General features: G+C 39.8%; 1 protein-coding gene and 1 long non-coding RNA gene across 6 annotated transcripts in view; one reads left to right on the top strand and one right to left on the bottom strand.

The window, feature by feature from the left end:
* NT5DC1 (5'-nucleotidase domain containing 1) overlaps nt 1-19,838 on the bottom strand; it is a 267,029-nt gene that overhangs the window by 110,117 nt on the left and 137,074 nt on the right. For 2 of the 5 annotated variants that reach the window (XM_075924007.1, XM_075924009.1), the window contains 2 exons: nt 19,291-19,465; nt 16,096-16,193 (listed from right to left, as the gene is read on the bottom strand). The exons of 1 other annotated variant lie outside the window; for it this stretch is intronic. In XM_075924007.1, the coding sequence (XP_075780122.1) occupies nt 16,096-16,193; nt 19,291-19,465 (273 nt within the window). Of the gene's footprint in view, nt 1-9,697; nt 10,175-16,095; nt 16,194-19,290; nt 19,466-19,838 lie in introns of those variants that run through there. 2 more of the 5 variants (XM_075924010.1, XM_025184754.2) reach the window with 2 other exon arrangements.
* On the top strand, nt 1,721-14,359 carry LOC106732018 (uncharacterized). Its single transcript, XR_001368263.3, has 3 exons — nt 1,721-1,822; nt 13,375-13,488; nt 14,227-14,359. It is a non-coding gene; the product is annotated as an uncharacterized LOC106732018 (long non-coding RNA).

Below are 19,838 nucleotides of genomic sequence, written 5' to 3'. Positions count from 1 at the left end.
CCATGAATAGATTTAGGCTGAAAATTTCCACTTATCAGTGGGGTGAATTTCTTGAATAGACTTCCAACAAGAGTAGCAGGAAAAACCACTAACTAGTGCTAAGATGGAGTTTGATACATTTATGAATGGGGTTATGAAATGAAATTGGCTATGATAGCAGGACTGAACTTGACAACCCTGGGGGTCCCTTCCAGTCCTGTGTTCCTGTACAAACATGCATTTTAAGTAGCTCACTCATACTTAAGACTGTTTATGAAAGCAAAAACACAGGAAAAGCCATAATCTTAGCTCAAAACTGGAATTATAGTGGCATTTAATATTTAGAGAAAATACATTTTCTATTAGAACACATGAAATAGCTATCATGCATAGTTTAAAAACACATACACATAGCAAAATATCACACACTCAAAAGCCAAATGCACAGTCATGATCTTGCCTTTATCCACAACATTGATAAGACCACAACTGGAATACTTAGTCCAATTCTGGTGCTCAAAAAAGTTGTGGGAATAATGGAGAGAGAGATTTCAATGCAGACTCACAAAAATGACCCAGAGTTTGTAAAACAAGCCTCATGATGTTAGGCCTAAGGAGCTCATCTTATTTCTGGGAAGGGTTGAAGTTAGCTTTGAGTTATTCCTTGGTATCAACAGTTGGCCTGAAAGTGCTACTAACCATGAATTATCTGAAAGAGTAAGATTCAAGCCAGGGAAATTCTTCCCCATCCCCCAAAATAACTGACTATCAAACAATGTATTTTTCTAATTCCTTGTCTATATGTTTTTGGGTGGATCATTTCCTAAATATATCAGGCCATGCTATTTACCTGGTTTTGCAGAATCAAGAACATTGTGTGACTCTCCCCCCCCACCTCCCCAAGGAATTTCACAGATTAATCCCCCCCCCCAAAAAAAACCCTAGCTAGTAGGGTTTCAGAGAGAAATCTTGGAACATGAAGCAGTAATTTGGCACTCTCATGGAAACAGTGGATGGAAACAGCATAAAAAATTACAAAGTATTATATCTTTAGAGTAAATAAGTCTATAGTATTTATTGTTGTAGGGCTGAACCCTCTGAAGTGCTAAGCTCTGTCTCCCCTTTCCCAGCAAAGCATTTCAATTGTATGCACTTTTAAGCACATGTATATTTCCACTGAAATCAACCTCATGATTTCTACTTGTGTATTGAGATCACTACCACCATACAGTTCTCATTCTTCCAGCTTACTTATATGACCAGAAAAAAAAGACAAGTGACTATGTAGCTTGCTTTAAATATCAGACTTACTGTCTACAGTATAAAAAGAGGGATGTGTTTTTGGTGAAAAATAATTTATTTTAATGAATAACAACCTTACATTTTTGGAAGAATACACAAGAGAGCTCTGAAGCTTTTTAATGAAAACCAACACATGCCAATCCATGGAAAATATGTCTAAAGGAAGCTTTTAGCAAGTTGTTGCCAACCCTGAGTCTTCCAGGAATGTATCATATATAACCCTATACTCCTGCCTTATTATAAATGGCCACTTTTGAAATGAATTAAATATAATCAAATACTGATATGACTGTTTATCAATATCTTTGCCAAATAACACAGCTGTTATTGGTCTTCCTAGTAATACTTACACATTAAAATAAAATACATTTTGTCTATGTCAAAAGAGTATTTTCCTCTCACAAATCATGGTATTTTTCTCCCTTATAAATACAGTAAAACTCCAATAGTCTGGCACCCAATTGTCAGGCACTCCCAATAATCCAGCATCAAAATGGCAAGTGCTCCTGACGGAACCAGGACGGAACCCAGAACCGCTCAGGTCAGCCCTCTCACATGGATTACAGGTGTTTGGCTCTGGGGAAGGGGAAGGGAAGGGTGGGGGATTGGGTTACGCATGGCATCCCAGACATTGAAAAAGCCGGCCGCTCAGTGCCCGGAGGGAGACGTGCGGCTGTATCGGCTGCTCCAGTACCCAAGCATAAGGTTGGGGTGGGGAGGGGGTTCGGGTTACAGCAGCGAGGAGAGATGTTTGGCTCTGTGGAAGGGAAAGAGGAGGGGGATTGGGTTACAGCAGGGAGGAGAGGTGTTTGACTCCGGGGAAGGGGTGGGGGAGGGGGATTGAGTTATGCACGGCATCTTGGCCAGCTCATTGAAAAACCGGCCGCTCGGCACATGTGCCCCAGTGCCAGGAGGGAGACGCGTGGCTGTACTGGCGGCTCCGGGACCCAAGCATAAGGTTGGGTGGGGGAGGAGGATTGGGTTGGGAGTATGCAGTACCTCCTGATACTCCGGCATATCCGATAATCTGGCACCACTTAGGTCCCAAAGGTTGGTTTAGTTGGTTTAGTTGGTTTTTCTTTCAAGGGATATTTTCATATGGAATTTGCTAGTTGTTCAAGGATTATTAAATGAGGTATTTAAAAGAAGGCATTAAAGCTGGAGATGTGAAGGTTTAACCAGTTAACTGGTTAAGGTTTGATTGGTGGAGCTGAAGTAGCTTCCAGCCTGCTGCAGGCAGGGGCTGCTCCAGCCCTGCCAGAGGCCCACCGTGGACAGGGGCCACTCCAGTGTAGCCTCTGCCTGAGGTGGACCCAGGCGTCCTGCTGGCAGTGGCTACTCCAGCCCAGCCAGAGCAGCTTCTGTCTGCAGTGAGCCCAAGGTGCCTCACAGACAGGAGATGCTCTGACGGGGACACCGGAGTAGCCTGGAGCAGCCCCTGCCTGTGGCAAGGGGACAGGAGGGAGCATTCCAGCACAGCAGTGGGAAGGGGCCGCTCCAGCTGGGCTGAAGCAGCCTCTCACTCACCCTCCTTTAATAGGTTAACAGGTTAGACAGTCTGTTTAAACAGTTAGCCAATTAAACAGGATTTTACATCCCTAAATCAAAGCCAATCTGTATAGATTTCCACCGTATTATGAGTCTTAATATGGTAGCAACATTTATCGTCACCTTTTTGGTACCATGCTACACAATAATGACGCAATAGTACACAAACGCCCCCTCTCCAAGGAAACATCTTTGCTTTCAAGACAGTTTGGGGGGGTGGGGAAGCTTTCCCACCACTGACTCCTCAATATTACACTCCTGAATAAGGACTTTCTCCAAAGCACATAGAACACAATCCTGAGCCTTAGTGATCTGACTTTTAAAAAAGAAAATGTAGGAAAGGTGAAATCCTGTCACCAATTAAGTCAATGAGGGTTTTGCCCCTGACTTTTATAGGATCAGTATTACACCCAGGCTGTGTCTAGACTGCATCCCTTTTCCATAAAAGAGATGCAAATAAGACACATCGCAATTGCAAATGAAGCAGGGATTTAAATCCCCTCCACTTCATTTGCATAAACATGGATGCCGCTTTTTTCCGACTTGGAGCTTTGCCGGAAAAAAGCGCCAGTCTAGACGCGGATCTTTCGGAAAATAAAGCTTTTTCTGAAATATCCCTTATTTCTTATTTTAAGGTGAATAAGGGATCTTTCGGAAAAGGCTTTATTTTCCGAAAGATCCGTGTCTAGACTGGCGCTTTTTTCCGGCAAAGCTCCGAGCCGGAAAAAAGCGGCAGCCATGTTTATGCAAATGAAGCGGGGGGGATTTAAATTCCCGCTTAATTTTCAATTGCGATGTGTCTAATTTGCATCTCTTTTACGGAAAAGGGATGCAGTCTAGACACAGCCCCAAAGTCTTTTCCTCTTCCCATATTCATAATACTACAATTTGTCCAGGCGTTGGCTTAGGACAGTCACACACATCACTATGTTATCCATTTCTCTCCATGGACTAACAATAGCAAGAGTGGGCAATAATTTTTGACCAGGGGCCATTTCAGAAATTTTTGAAGTGGCCTCGGGCCGCCACAGAAGGGGCAGGGCCTCAGACAGAAGGGTGGGTGAGGGAAGTGTGCAAAGTCTTTCCTCCCTCCCTGCCACAGGTTTCCTCTAGGCACCTCCACCCCTGGTAGTGGGAGGAGACTTCTCACTCTCTCCTCCCTATGCCCAAATCAATCTGGGCTTGGGGGTGAGGAAAGTATGTGAAGCACCTTCTAAGCGCTATTCACTCCTTGCAGGCTAAGGGCAGGGGCAGGGCTGGAGGAGACTTTCCACACTTCCCCTCACCCCTAGCTCCTGATTGGCCTGGGGGCAGGAAGGCGCATGCAAAGTCTCTCACTCCTTGCCCTATGGCGTGCGGCACTTAGAGTCAACTACCAGGGTTGACACTGAGCACTGTGCGCTTCCCCATCCCTAGGCCCTTGGCATGCTGGATCCATCCCATAGAGGCCCTTTTGCCCACCCCTAAACAATAGGGTGAAAGACCTTTGCTACACTGTGTACTTTTACCTTCCCCTTATAACCCAAAGGTATTTCTTCTGCAGAAACACTTTCAACAAAAACTCCCTCCACCCACCCTGTTTCCCTGAAGCAGCAGCCACATATCTGCAATACTTCTTTGTTTCACTCTTCTGTCATTCTTTTATTTATAGAAGCTCTTGAACATATCAGCAGTGGCGGCCTGTCAATACAGGCAAACTAGACAGTCACCTAGGGTGCCAAGATAAATGGCCTTTGAGGGCTTTGGAGGTGGGGGTGCCGATCACGCGTTTCGCCTAGGGCGCCAGTTGCTGGCAGCTCGTCTAGGGCCGCTGCTGCATATCAGCATATTATAGCTTGTGGGGATGGATGTAAAGGTGCAAAACATGAAGGCAGAAGTGCAGTCAAGGGGAAAGACTTTCCTGCCAGAACTGATATTTGATGCAAGCTGACGATTTTACCATATGATTACTTGACAGTCCGCACCTTTGCGAAATATCCTGCTCAGTTTCTGACAGGACACAAGAGTACTAACTGTGATGACAGAGTATACTTAGAGAGAAACTCTCTCTGAATAGCCAATTGCTATTCCTTCTTTGGTTAGAGTAATTTCAGTAAATAAGTACATTAATTTCTGTATCCACATACTACAGTTTTGGGCACTCTAGAAAGGAGTTTTGGCATTACCCTTATAGTGCAGTCCTCACTTCATCATGGTTATCACGATGAAAATCAATTGAATGGCTAAAAGAAGTTTCTTGAAACAATCTACTGATAAATCTCTGACAGAAGTTTGGCAGGGAAATTGTTCTGAAGCTAATGGACACACCTAAGGGGCATAATGTACTTTTAGCAAACAAACAGCAAGGCACTCTGGCAATATTCTCCCTTTGCATGAGTTAATGAGCCTTCCCTAGGGATTTCTCAGGTTCCTATGAAAAATAAGATATATCCTTTTCCTCACAATTATTTTTAAACACACTAGCTATCAAAATAAATACACCTAATACGTATGAATTTAAAATGTGCATATACTTTTGACATGAAAACTATCCTGCATGTAGTATGTTTTTCCAATGGGTAAGGCTCTTTGTCCCATGTGATTCTCAACCTTACTTTCACTTTCCTGCTTCCTCCTCTCCAAGTGTTTTTAGAAATAGAAAAAAAATCATAATGAAAAGTGACATCCATCAATTGAAACTTTAACAGATTTTTTTCCGAACTAGAAGGGACCACTATGACCACCCAGTCTGACCTCCTTTGTACTTTAGGCCAAATAAACTCACCGAGTAATGTTTGCTTCAAGACAACCTCCTCTTTCATAGACTAAATAGGGAGGGTTTTTTTTTAAACTCTTAAATCATTCTGGTAGTTCTTTTCTGAACCCCTTTCAATTTCTCAACATCCTCTCTGAAATGTGCAACCCAAAATTGGACATGCAATTCCAGTAATGGTCTTACAAATGATCTATTTTAGAGTCACTACTGGTTCTCTACTCCTACTTGATATTCCTCTGCTTATACATCCAAAAACTCCATTTTCCCTCTAAGCTACTGCATTGCATTGGGAGCTCATGTTCAATTAGTTACTTGACACAAAATCTAAGTGCTTTTCAGAGTCACAGATGTCTAGGTTGACTCTAAGCGCTGCGTGCTCCTCCATCCCTACGCCCTGATTGGCCTGATTCTCCATCTTATGAATATGACCTACATTATTTGCTCCTAGTTGTGTCTAAAATGAGCGTGAGAGCTTACATTTATAACTCTGCTAGACACAAAAATCTGGGACTGACACAGCCACAACAGCACTGATAGCACATTGCTGACCCAATCAATTTGTGAGCCACTATAATCCCCAAGTCCTGTTCAGTAGTAGTACAGACTAGCCAGCTATTTCCAATTTATTAGTTGAGCATTTGATTTTTTTTCTTCCAATGTGTAATACTTCGCAATTATCTTTATAAAATTTCATCTTGTTGACTGCAGACCAAATCTCCAATTTGTCAAGGTCATTTTTCATTTTCATTTTCTCCTTCAAAATTATTGCAACATCTCTCAACTTGGAGTCATTTGCAAATGTTATAAGCATGTTCTCTACTCTACTATCAAAGTAATTAATGAAAATATGAAATAGTACTGGATCCAGGCAGACTCCTGAAGTACACAACTAGATATATCCAGGGATGATGGAACAATTTGTACAGTGGAGATGTCAAGAATCATTGAACCAAACTGTAAACCCTGTAAATAAGCCAACTAATTCACGCCAGAGGGCACTCCCCACACCCTAACTTCCAGGACCTATGGATATATCCTTCATGATGACAGTGAACCTTTGATAACTATTCTTTGGGTATGAGCTTTCAATCAGTGAGGCATCCACCGTTTAGAAATTCCTTATAGGCTATCTTTCCCTAGTTTCCTTATGAAAATGCAATATAAAACTGTGTCAAAAGCATGACTAAATTTAAAATACATCATGTCCACCACTTTCCCACTTCCATTAAGCTAGCAGGCCAATCAGAGAAGCTTACTTACCTTCAAACAAATGTCACAAAACTATAAAGAAAATAATTGTCCATAACTGCATTATAGAAAGAAGATTTTAGGGATGCAACTGCTTTTATATTTTCTGTATTTACCCCAGCATCAAATTTATTCTTTTTTTTTTATCTATTTCAAATATAAATTTGGAGGGAGGAAAGGAGAGAGAGAACATATGTTAGCTCAATACAGAGAGGCTTGCATGCCAAAGGACAATCTTGTGGTTAAAGCTCTGGATTGGGACACAGGAGAACTGAGTTAAATTTTCAGATTTACCACAGGATTTCCTATGTGACTCCAGGTATGTCACTTAATTTTTGTTCCTCCATTTCCCCTTTATAATAGGGGGGAAATAATTAGAGTTGCCTAGTAAACAGTAATTCTATTTTGAAAAAAAAAAAAAAAAGGTTTTGTTCCAGTGCAGAAAATGGAGCCACCCTCCTTCAAAATAGTCAATAGCTCTAACTGCTAGGTTATGGAATAACTGCTCCCCTTTACCTCTTTCTCTCAGTTTCTTCCATTGGAGCTGCTTCATTTCGTAGTATAAATAATTAAATATTGATATGACTCTCTATCCTGGTGGTTAGAGCACGCATGTGGGATGTGAGTCACACCAGCCTGAGTTAGAACAGGGACTTGAACATGGGTACCCCATATCCTTAAGGAGTGCCTTTACTGTGGAGGTCTACTAGTCTCTCTTCCTCCTTTCTTCTCCATGCCTCCCAGAAATTCCATCCTGGACCTGAAAAACTTTCCCAATAAAAGCTTCCTCAAAAAATTAAGTGTGTAGAAAAAGTTTCCGTTTCAATGAATCAGCATCCTCCAATGAAAACAATGATTAGTCAAAGAATTTCCAAGCTGCTCTAATAATAATAAGTCCTTTATCACACTTTTTTTGTCTTGTCTATTTGAATGTATGAATTCTTTGAGGACAGAGACTGACTCTTAAAATGTGTTTGTATAACACCCCAGAACAACGGGGCTCTTATTTGGAGAGGGGACTCTAGGACCTAGTGTAATACAAATAATGTAAAATAATAAACAGGATTTTGCAGTAGTGAACATTTGACCCTGAAGATTCATTCAGTATAGAAATACATTTTTCGGGGGACTGAATGTAATTTCCAGAGTATTTGGCAATTTATGCTAAAAATGTTTTCCAGATTTAACAAAAAGAATATTGTGTATCTCTAGCCTTTGAAAGCCGCAGTTATAGAGTTCTTTGAAATCAGCCTTCTGTAAGTTACTTATCGGTTTTAGTGACGAATACATTATTTAATATCAAAGGTACTCAAGTTGAAGCAACCCCCGCTGTGTTTATATAAAAACACTCTACTATTTTTCACTGCTTGTATTTTTGGATGAAGACCCTTTTATCTTCAAAGTCATTTGATACACAAAAATGCAAAACACTGGGCTTGGCACATGTACTTAAATTTTCTCTTTTATAGAAAAGTATTGGAGAATGTCATTTATTGGTCAGTTCATAATACCAATTTTGATACTGACAACTAGGGACGTAAAATCCCATTTAATTGGCTAACTGGTTAAACATATTGTTCACCTGGTTAACCGATTAAAGGGAGACGAGCACAGGGAACGGGAAGAGGCAGGGGGATACTGAAGCAACCCTTGCCTACGGCAGGCCAGGGTGCCCCCACAGACAGAGGTTGTTTTGGAGTCCAGGCAAGGCTGCGCTAGAGTAACCTCCTTACTGCATCAGGTACAAAGCTGCGCCAGCCTCACCGATTAACCGGTCAAGGTTAAGGCTTACCAGTTAACCAGTTAAACCTTCACTGACAATTGAATACTAAAATATGACACCTGGTTTTTGAAAGACTGTGCACATTCTCTAACAAAATCACTGGATTTTTTTTTTAATTTAAAGAATTGGTGACGTTTAAAAAAAATTCAAGGTAATACATATATGATCTTAGAGTAACAGCACTGGAAAGTAAACTGATCCAGAGAATAGGTCTTCCAATACTGCTGAATCAATGTTCCCTTATTCCATTCTAGAAGAAATATGCCAGGGCTATTCTCAATATGCACTGGTGAGATGCCAAAAAGAATGCCAGTTAGTACATACTGTGATAAAAGATTTCCTTATAACACAATCTAACTATTAGGTCTTGTCTACATACAAGACTGGTACCAATTTAGCTAAACCTAGTTTTAAATTTGATTTACTTAAACTGATGCAAAAGCACTGAATAGAAACTCTTATTTTACAACTGGATTATATTGATTTAGCTGAATTTAGTAATTTAGGGTTAATCTTCATATTCATAGTAGTATCTTGTTTCTTTCACCCTTTCCTCTATTCCACTTCCACAAACATCTACCGTAGAACCTCAGAGTTACTAACACAAGTGTTCCAAATTTTAGATCATTTGTTCAAACATTATGCTTTAGGATACACAAGAAAAAATTCTCCATCTTCTCTATCTACTATTGTAGCAAGCAATTCTATACAAGAATGCAAGGGCAATCCAGTTCTATTTCACTCTGTTGCAAATGTTTTAAATGCCAACACTATATAGGTATATATAGACTTCAAAGAGAATAATATTGTAACTAACACCATTTTTATTTGACAAGCAATAGAATACAAGGACTTAACTTTCATTAATGATGCTTCCTCCCCTGTCACCTATCCCTATCTTATTTGCAAAGATGCACAGACCATCATTTCATGCTGTAGTGGAAAGATGCTCATCAGTTCCCAGTTTTTATTTCTCAAACATCTGTTGATTTCCACAGTTTTACCACCCCATCTCGTAACATTGAGCAAGTTTAAACAAATATTTGTAGAATAAATGTCCTCAATTCTTAGGCAATACATACCTTGAGTTTTCCTGTTTGTCTACACACGTACTTGTCTTTTTTTCAGGAACTAGAAATCTCTGAGTAAATTGTTTACACTGTCATGTAAAGCATGGTAGGCTGTTGTGGACCACATTAAGTTCTCCGTTCAGTTGCTGTATAGAGAATGGAAGTTTATAGCTCAACTCAGTTAAACTAAGGGAGGGGGAAAACACTGCCAGAAAGCCTTACATGCTAGATTTTGGAAATCTCTTCTGAATTTTTAAGTGTGTATGATGAGTTTGTGCACAACAACAAATTAATGCAATGAGTTCAGTATAGATTGTATGTAAGACCCATATTCAACTTTTCCTGTCCTGGTATGAGTCAGAAAATATAAAACTGGAATGTTTTTTGGAACATGTGCTCATACATGTACTGACAAAAAGAGCTTGTGAGCTTCAAAAGTTTGCCTTTATGAAGCCCCTCTGTAAAGCTAATACTAATAGAGCTGAAAGATAGACCAACACTACTTATCTGTGTGTAACCTCACTGGCACTCTCATCCTCCATCTTCTCTAGAGCCACTCCCACCATTCCAAGCCTCTACACAACATCAGACAGCCAGCGCTGAAAGTCCTCTCCTCACCAACAACCCAGTAAACTACTTGCAATAAAAAGGTTCCTCCTTTCTCCAGAAATTACAGTGCTAGGAGATGGGCAAAATGCCATGCTGTATTGGAGACATATGTCAGAAACAAAATCCTCATGAACCACTGGGCATAGAAACAAGTACATTAACCCTGTAGAGAACTGAATGCAGTACTTTCCAACTGGATACACAATCTGATTCTAGTACTGATCATTTTAAGATCTATCCCATAACGTAAGACATTATTGAGTATAGAAAGGGCTAATTTAGACATTGTTGAAAGGTTTCTATTATTTGCTATATTTTCCCTCTCCTTCAAAAAAACAACAGTAACACTTTCTAAATAACGTCCAAGGTAGATTCTCTGTTTAAAAATACACCATAGGCACAGACTATTATTTTGTGGTGTAGTATAAAGGCTTTATGGGTACTTGTTTAGGATAACCTATATAGACAAAATATTCTTTTTAAATATGTATAGTTTGTTACATGACTTTTCAGCATATTAATAGGTGGGCCAACACAAACCACTCTAATCCTCTGAGAACTGACAGCAAGCACAACTCCATTAAACAGAACAACATCCGTGGTTGTTGCTGGAAGAAACTGTACACGTACATCACATCCCACTATTGCTATTTGTTTCTCCCTTTCTGAGAAGCAGAATAAACAGACACATTTTTTACTTCCCCACAATATTAAGAACCTGGGGCAAATTTAGACTTACTGGTGGATGGAGAAATATATCTGAAATTCAGCCTCACTGAAAAAGCAGCTTTACGGGAGACATGCAGCTATCAAATTTTAGCAAGGGCACTTGGAAGCCCATGTTCTACTGGAGGAACAAGCCATCAGGCAGAAGCCACTTCAACTTCCATAATATTTCACATAAATTCCATTTTAATTTTGTATAATAAGATTTTTTAAAAGATTTTTTTTTTCAAAATCAGTATGTACTACAGGTTGCACCTCCCATAAGCAGCACTCTCTGGTCTGGCAACATCCATGGACTAGCATGACCATGAGTATTCCTGGATCAGAGAGCCCGGTAGCCTAGTGGCAAGCAGCCTATCCAGAAGCAGGGTGGGCTGAAGCAGCAGGATGGAGCAGAGGCTGGAGCAGCCCTGAGCAGCCTGCAGCAGTGGGGCTGGAACTGGCAGCAGCCCACCAGCAGCCTGTGGCACTGGGACTGGTCTGGGGCAACACCTGGCAGTGCAGAATCGAGCAGGACAGCTCGGGGCAGTGTGGGCCAGAGCCAGAGTCCTGAGCAGCCCGCAGAAGCAGGGCCAGAACCTGCAGGCTACTACAGGGCAGGAGGTCGAGCCCTTGGTAGCCTGTGGCAGCACGACCAGAGCCAGAGCTTGCGGCAGCCACCAGCAGTCTGTGGCAGCGCAGGACCGAGGCCGGTGCCCCAGGCTGTCCACAGGAGCATTGGATCAGAGCTCGCAGGCTGCCACAGGGCTGGAGCCCAAGACTTCAGCAGTTGCTACCAGCCCATGGCAGTGGGACCGAGGCCAGAGCTGGCAACAGCCCTTGGCAGCCTGTGGCAGAGGGGCCAAGGTCTGACCTGCAGCAGGACGGGGCCAGAGCCAAGGCTGTTGCAGCCCATGACAGTGTGGGCTTCTTGAGTCAGCAGGCAGCCCTGCAGCTAGTCCAGGCAGGGCAGCAGGGCCAGCCAGGGCTGCGGGTAGTGGGGACCTCCCTTGAGTTGGTAGCACTAAGGTGGAGGCTGAGAGGCTGTGGCAGGTAATCTTTCCCAGTCCCAGCAAATTCCCTGATTCAGGACCAGTCAGGTCCCGAGGGTGCTGGACTAGGGTGGTCCAACCTGTATAATTATACACACACACACACACACACACACACGCGCACACATGCACACGCACAGAGTACTACTTTTAGTCGCACAATTGCTTGAAAAACATTCAAATTGAGAGCTAAACCTGCAAGAGTTCCTCCAAGTGAGTGTAAATGCACAATGGAAGTATTTAGGTCCTTGTACAAGATACTAACACAAACTTAGAGAAGTCTCTCAGGGAGATCTGAATTATCTGAGACTTTTTTAATTTAAGAGAAAAATAACAAAATTGTTGGGCTCATGCACAGTTGTTCAAGGATAAGCGATAGATACATATTAGTTGGCAATGTACTAATATATATTTTATGGTTCAGTGTTACAGAAGTAGTATGATATCAGCAATTATTAAGAGACAGAATTATATTTGTTCCATGATTTCTCTTCAATTCATGGAATTGAAAAGTCTTATACAAAATTGACTGCAAGCGACCTTACTTGTTCAAAGAGATAAAAGGCTCTTATATCTCATTTTCAAAAGCCTGGCAGGTTGACATAGAGGCATTTCTTTATATGAATATTTTAGGACCAATCCTTTGATGGTGTAAATAAAATTACTTACAATTATTTAAATGAAGTTATGTCAGTTTATACCAATTGTGGATCTGACTTCATTTATAAAATTAATGTAAAAATGTATGAATTTCATGTACTATGCAAGGAAATTTTTCCCATCAAAAGGAAAAAATGTGTTAGAGTCAGAAGTGTTCTGGAAGTAAGGCTGCATGCCAATATAAATCTGTTTATTTAAACCATTTGATTATATTTTTTTGTTCGCCCGTATTTTATTATAGTTTAGAATAAATACTTTAAAATCAATGCAGAACAGAATTATTTTTAAGATTAATTTGTATAAGAAAATTCCATTTATATTATTTTTACATTTAAAAATTATTACTGTATTTGTAGCACAGTTCTTTGAAGCAGCACTACATATACTTAAATGTATTGTTAAAATAACAGTTCTACAAAAAAATAAAACTTGCACAGTTACATACAGTGTTCTGGTTTCCTTGACCAATGCATGTTTTGAAACTCACACAAATGAAGTAATGATGCATGTTTAATTGCACAATCAAAATTAACTTTCATGGTTCCAAATGGATTAGTTCCAAAATTACTTTCTACTGAAAAATCACTCCTGCAGCTCATACAGTATCCTTTTACGGCTCACAATAACTTCTTTGTCATGTTCTCTTCCTTCAAATATTTACAGAACACAGTGGTCCTTCCGAAATTAGAGACTTAGAGAGTTTAAAATTCTCTGAAGTCATCTTTAAAGATTTTCCTCACGAGTTTGAAGCAAAAACTACCAACACCAGCACCACATGTAAGTGAGACAGTGTATCACTATCCAAATGTCTTTTAGAGGGCATCTGCATTGCTATGACTTGTGATTGTGTGGGGGCCCATTGATTGTTCTGCCCTGGGGTTCAGAATTGTTGGTGGTGGCCATGACACAGGGAGAAGAAAAGGGGTTGCTAAGACCCAACAGACTTCCATCAGAGCTCTTTAGAAAGGTCTGGTTTTCCCCTACTGAAAATTTTAACTTTTTAATCAGAAAACTAAAAACCATACATTTTTGGCCAGAATCCAAACATTTCAAATTTGTTTGTTTTTTTCCCTACAAAAAGTCATAATTTTGCACAAAGAAAGAGGAATGTGTAAATAAGCTGATGGCTACATAATTTTTATACTAATTATTTAGGTGATTAAAGTAAAACTACAAAGTATCTTAATTTGGCTAATTTACTAGATCAGAGAATCATTTTATTAACATTTCCAAGTTATTTTTAGAAATATTTGTCCTTGTTACAGTATTGTCAGTACTCTGATTGGTCTTTCAGTATAAAAGGCCATTCTGCTTTTATCTGAGATCAAGCCAAATGAAAAGTATCTAGCAAAGCAAAAGTTGGAGAAAGGGAACCTCTTAACTTCTGCAGTATGGACACATTACTCATTCATGATAGCCTACCTTTCTTTTGTCTCTCCTGTCTTTTTTAGATTGCAAGGACTACAGAACACAAGCTATCTCCTATTCTTTGTTAATATAATGTCTTCTCCATAGGATCCGGATCCTGAGAAGAGCCTGTTGGCATTACTTGAACATAAACAAATAAGGACAGCAGAGCCTCAGGGAATGAAACCCCCATCTGAAGGCATGAAAAGACTGATGATTTTTAAAGCATCTAAAGTGAATTATATTTTATTTTCAATTTCCATCAAGATAAATTAGCAAAAATGCTTTTAAAAGTATTAAGATGTCAAGTGTAAAGTATTTGCTTATTCATTAATATTTTATTTGATTTCTGTGCTATTCTAGTCAAATTGTCAATCTGACAGTTTCCTACTTTACCTCATTATTTTAAACTAGCTGGAGTTACTCGCCGTTGCTCAGGAAACCGGAGGAACAACATGTACAAAAACAGTAGTCCATTATCTTTTTTGGAATTGTAGAAAAGTTGCACTGATTTCTATAGTGATTAAAATATAAGTCTGTGTCATCCCCGGAGGGGAGGGGAGTGACACCCTGGGTGGAGGGAAGTTTACACGTGGGAGGGGTGCCCAGCTCGCATCCAGGGCTGCAGGTGCTGAGGGGGGTAGGGCGGGTGCCCGAGCCGTTGTGCACGTGGGGGTCGGGGCACTGCGTGCCAGCGCGGAGAGGGGGACGAGAGGGTCGCTTATGTAACCTCGCGGGAGGGAGGGGGTGAGTCCCAGACGGAGCTGGGGGCCGCGGACGGTGGGCACAGGACATAGGGTGGGAGGGGCGGCCCCTGCTGCGCAGCGTAGCAGGTTACTTTTTGATTTCTACAGTTTGAGCTTGGGCCCGATCAGGTCCAAAAGTACCTTAAAACCTTCTCCTGGAGGAAAGGTTATCCCAAGCAAAGTCTGGTTATGGTAGCTCTTATAGTGTCCAAGTTATTAGCGCACAAACATACAAACATTCGCCTTTATATATTAGATATATATTTAAGATACTTTTTATTCTTCTGCATAAATAGATACGTCATGAAAATATTTCCCTTGTATTCCTATTCTGCCATTGCACTTTTTAATTTAAGAGTTTAAAAGGTAATTTGGGGGAGGAGGGGTCAGGAAAGAGTCTTTTCCAAAACCACACGTTAAAATAGTTACCAAAAATACAGTTCTATATGCCTTTCCCCCTCAATTTCCACTGCATTAGAAGTTGGTCCAACCTGCTATTTTGCATGCAAGCTTAATTTTCAGAAAATTACTTAATCATGAGTATGTTTATGAAAAGCAGTCAAAATTGTTTGACTTGGTGTATATGTCTGTTCACATTTGTTGATTAACAAGCACTTGATTTTTGTATACTCATTCCTTACTGAGTTAGTTTAATAACCTAGCTCACTATACTGCATCAATAGTTTGGCACTCTTAAAATTTTTAAGTGAATGTTATGCCTATCGTGAGTTATTATTGAGACAAATTATACATAGTTGATACTTTCAAATTTTCCCGACAAATCATTTCATCCAGCCTTGTAAGTGAATTTTTTCTGATTTCTGAATTTCCTCTGATTTCTTTAAATATTTTAGAATTAATTTCCCCAGGACTGTATGCAGTATTTGATGTTTGATCTTGCCTGTGATAAACACAGAAAGGACTATCACCATTCTGCTCAATCATGCAATACTTCAATAGATGTAGCCCAAAATTATATTTACTTTTTTCCCACCTGATTTACATCAAAAGCTTCTTTCCTTTTTCATTATACTTGCAGGTTTCTTCCAGCATTACAACTTCTGCTTTTTTCCAGTTGGACTAACCTCCCTATCTAGAATTTATCACTTCCACCTATTATCTGAATACTTAATTATGTCAGAGGATTTAACCTGCAGGCACAGTAGACTAGATCCCCCATTTCTTATATCTAAGTGTGTACAAAACAGATGTATACATTACTGAGTCTTACCAAGGGTTCGGAAAGATCTTTGGTTTGGTGTATGAGAGAAGAAACCAGGTTTCAATGCATTTGTGATCACTATGTCAAAAAGCTCTGCAAAATCATTCCTAAAATAACAAAACAAAAAAGTAAAACAACTTTGAAGCACTTAAAAAAAAGGAAATGGTCTTTTAATTTCATTACTATTACTAGAAGGTTTACCTGGTATTGCTTGGGTCCTTCAGGGGAGAGGCTTGGGAATGTGGGGGACTTGGGGCAGAAAACATAGGGGTTACAGGAGCCAGGGAAGGGGATAAAGGTGTGCAGGAGTCAGGGCAGAAGGTGGGGGCAGCTGGCGGCTGCTCCCTGAGACTGGCCCAGGGCAGCAGGGTGGCAGGGAGACGTTGGGATGGTAAGGACCTCTCCTCTGGGCTGGACAGGGTGGTAGAGACCATGCTGCCCGAGTAGCAGCTGCTCTATGGCTCTCCGAGATGGCAGGGGGTGCACTTGCCACTGTGCCCTTCCTCCCCCCACCGTGCTCATATTGAAGTAAAGGATGTATTAGTGCTACTTGTCCCATAGTTCTGGCATTTATTATGGATGGATTTTTATTTCAAGGTGAAAGCTAGGAAAGGAGAATGTAGTTTAATAGTCTAATCACAAGATTGGAAACCAGATATTTCTGAATAAAACTCCCACATCTGACCATGACTCCCTCCCTCCTTGAGCAAAACATTTCACCTCATTCCCTAAATTATCTCCAGCTGGAAAACGGATCTAAAAATTCTTCTCTACAAGTCTCTGAAGGAAGTTATTAAAATATAAATTAGTCTGAAGTAGTACATAAGTGGAAAATTATTGCCAAACCTAGGAAATTGTACTATGGAATATATAAACAAATATGAAAATTGTATAAAAGTGCTTCTTCAAGGTGTTTTGTAATGTTTGCACTATCTTGGACCATCAAGTCTCAGAGGGGTAGTCGTATTAGTCTGTAGCTTTAAAAACAACAAGTAGTCCTGTGGCACCTTAGAGACTAACAAAAATAGCTTTAGTCTGGAAGGGGGAAAACAGTAAGTACAGCAATGGCATAATGAGCTGGAATGCTAATAAATATAAAAACAGAACCAACCAGACTATTTCAGATGTATATATCTGAATAAAAATATGCATTATTGATATTTAATATGTACTATAGGAGTCTTTCAAAAATTTACATTTCAATAGTTATGAGACATATGTTTTCGTGGATTTTATAAGATAAGTAATTGGATTTGATAAATCATTAAAGAGAGATGCAATAGAAGTATTTAAAAGTTTCTTTTGAAGTTAGAATTTGACACACTCCTTTCCATACTCTGACTTTCGTTCATGGTAATCTTATTAACAAACATGACAGTGTAGTGTATCAGACACTTGATGAAGTGTTGAAGGTGGAAGAAGGCATCTGGAACAGATTTAGAGAGAACTGTTTTGACTATAACTCAATGTTAAAAAAAAAAAGAGAGAGAAGAAAAACTAAAGTTTGGACTATCCCAGTTTTCTGTAGAAATGACCAAAGTAAAGTAACAGTGATCTCTTTCCATTTTTCTGTTTTTGACACATTTAAACAGCACCTATTAACTAAGCTAAATCAGAAGACTTGAATTTCAGTAAACACTACTACAGCTAAAACAATAATATATTTTCAATAATGAAACTGGTTTTCAAATAACCTTCATTCTCCTAACAAGCTGATCTATCCTAATTAAAATATAGAGGTTAAACATTTCAGTTCAACTAGAAGTGTCTTTTATGCTTTTGATTTCTTCTCTATTCCAATCTTTAAAAAACTCAGCCAATAACTTGTTTAGTGCCTATTCAAGATGTAAAACACTGGCACTGGAATCCTTATCTTTAGCTTCTGACGGGCTCTATAAAGCATTTTAGTTTACTTTTTTGTGAGTTCAGTTCAACATCACATAGCACAATGGACATACTTAAATGTTTTTCTTCTATAGGTTGAACCTCTCTAGTCCAGGAATCGCAGAACCTGACCAGTGCCGAACCAGAGAATTTGCCAGACCACGGGAAGTCAATATTGTCTAGCAGCATTACCAACACTTCCACTGCTTACTAGGCTCTTAGAAGACATGTAGTGGTAAATTAGATAGATAACAGTAGAGAACACCGAGAACCAGGACTGGTGGCTGTAAACGAACTTTATGGGACTACAGGATCCTTGGCCATACCCAAGTACAGGTACAGTTGCAAGGAGTAAGACAGGAGTGTTTGCTCCTATTGGCCTCTCACTGTGTGGATGCCACCAAGTTCAGCTTAAAGTAAGCCAACTCCAGCCACGTATTCTTGTTCTCTTGCCTCACAGAATCTTCTGCTGGGATGGTATTGGTAGGGCTGACAAGAGCAGTGGGCCTTAGAATTAACATCCTATTAAGATACATGGGGTCATTCACACTTCTTAAAACTACATTTCTAGGCTATCTGCAGACTCAAGCAAAGATCACTGCACCTGTTCATCCTTGATCACATCTTCAAGCCTTTAATCACAACTGTAAAAGCTAGAAACTTACATTTTCATTTTTAAAAAAAGTGGACGTCTAGATTCTGATACAACTGCAAGATGTCAGCATAGCCCTATGGGTGCCTATTCACTTCTCTGGTCCTGTACTTGTCTGTGCCAATGACCCACTTGTATGATCTTGGAAAGTTGCTTCACATATCTTAGCCTCTTAGTTAATCCTCCCTTCACTTTGTCTAGCTTGTCTATACAGATTGTAAGAGATTTGGGGACGGAATTGCCTCTCAGCATATTTTTATATTGTGTCTACCTCAACAGAGATCCTATCTGGATTTGGTCATTTAGATTCTAGGGCATTCATAATACAATGAATAGAGAAATAAAGGCCAATGCCTTAGCCACAAGACTATCTTTCTGCTCCTTACAAGGCCTATGTTTCAAAAAACTGGTGATTCAATGTGAAATATTACTTATAAACTTGTACAGTTTTAAGGACAGCCCACAACTACTAGTCTCCCTGTTCTGAAGTAATGTGGAACACTCTCTAAAAACAGATTCAAACCAAAACCCCAGACCAAATACCTTCTGACATCTGAGAAAGTTCAAGCCTTTATCCTTACTGCTCAGGGCCATCAATAATTCTAACTATGGTTTCCGCTCTTTGGGAGGTCTAATCAGAAATCAACCAAGATCAACCGTACACTTACCCAAGAATGTGTTCACACAGGAGTCTGCAATAGTCACTGTGAGAGCTGGTAATTAATAGCAGGACCTTCCCAGCATTTTTTAGTTGCCGTAGCCATTTTTTTACACACTCAGGGCAACTTTGTAAATATTTGGCTGGATCATTTTTCACTTCTGGGAAATATGTCCCACAGTTTTCTGAAAAAATAAAAATATAATTATATTCTAACAGCCAATCATATTGGCAAACTAAGCTATAAACACAGAATTTTTTCCTGCACTCCATGGGCAAAAATAAATAAATAAAATATTAAAAATAACAAAATAAAATGTAAAAGTCAGATATAAAAAGTTGAAGAAAACTTAAAAAGTTGTACAGACTCATAATTCTTGATTTACACAAAATGGAAAAGAAAACAACGTGACGTAATAGCAGAAAAATGTATGTAAATCTCTCTTTGGTATTACATACGTTTCACTGCTATTGCCTTTCTTATTTATTTTCCCACAACATTTTAAATAATGAATTATTGTCTTAAAAAGCACCTCACAGTTCTCTGTCTGATATATC

The sequence above is a fragment of the Pelodiscus sinensis genome, chromosome 3 (assembly GCF_049634645.1).
Source record: "Pelodiscus sinensis isolate JC-2024 chromosome 3, ASM4963464v1, whole genome shotgun sequence".
Classification (NCBI taxonomy): domain Eukaryota; kingdom Metazoa; phylum Chordata; order Testudines; family Trionychidae; genus Pelodiscus; species Pelodiscus sinensis.
The sequence above is the reverse complement of the archived record's forward strand: the minus strand, read 5'-3'. Positions and strand labels throughout refer to the sequence as shown.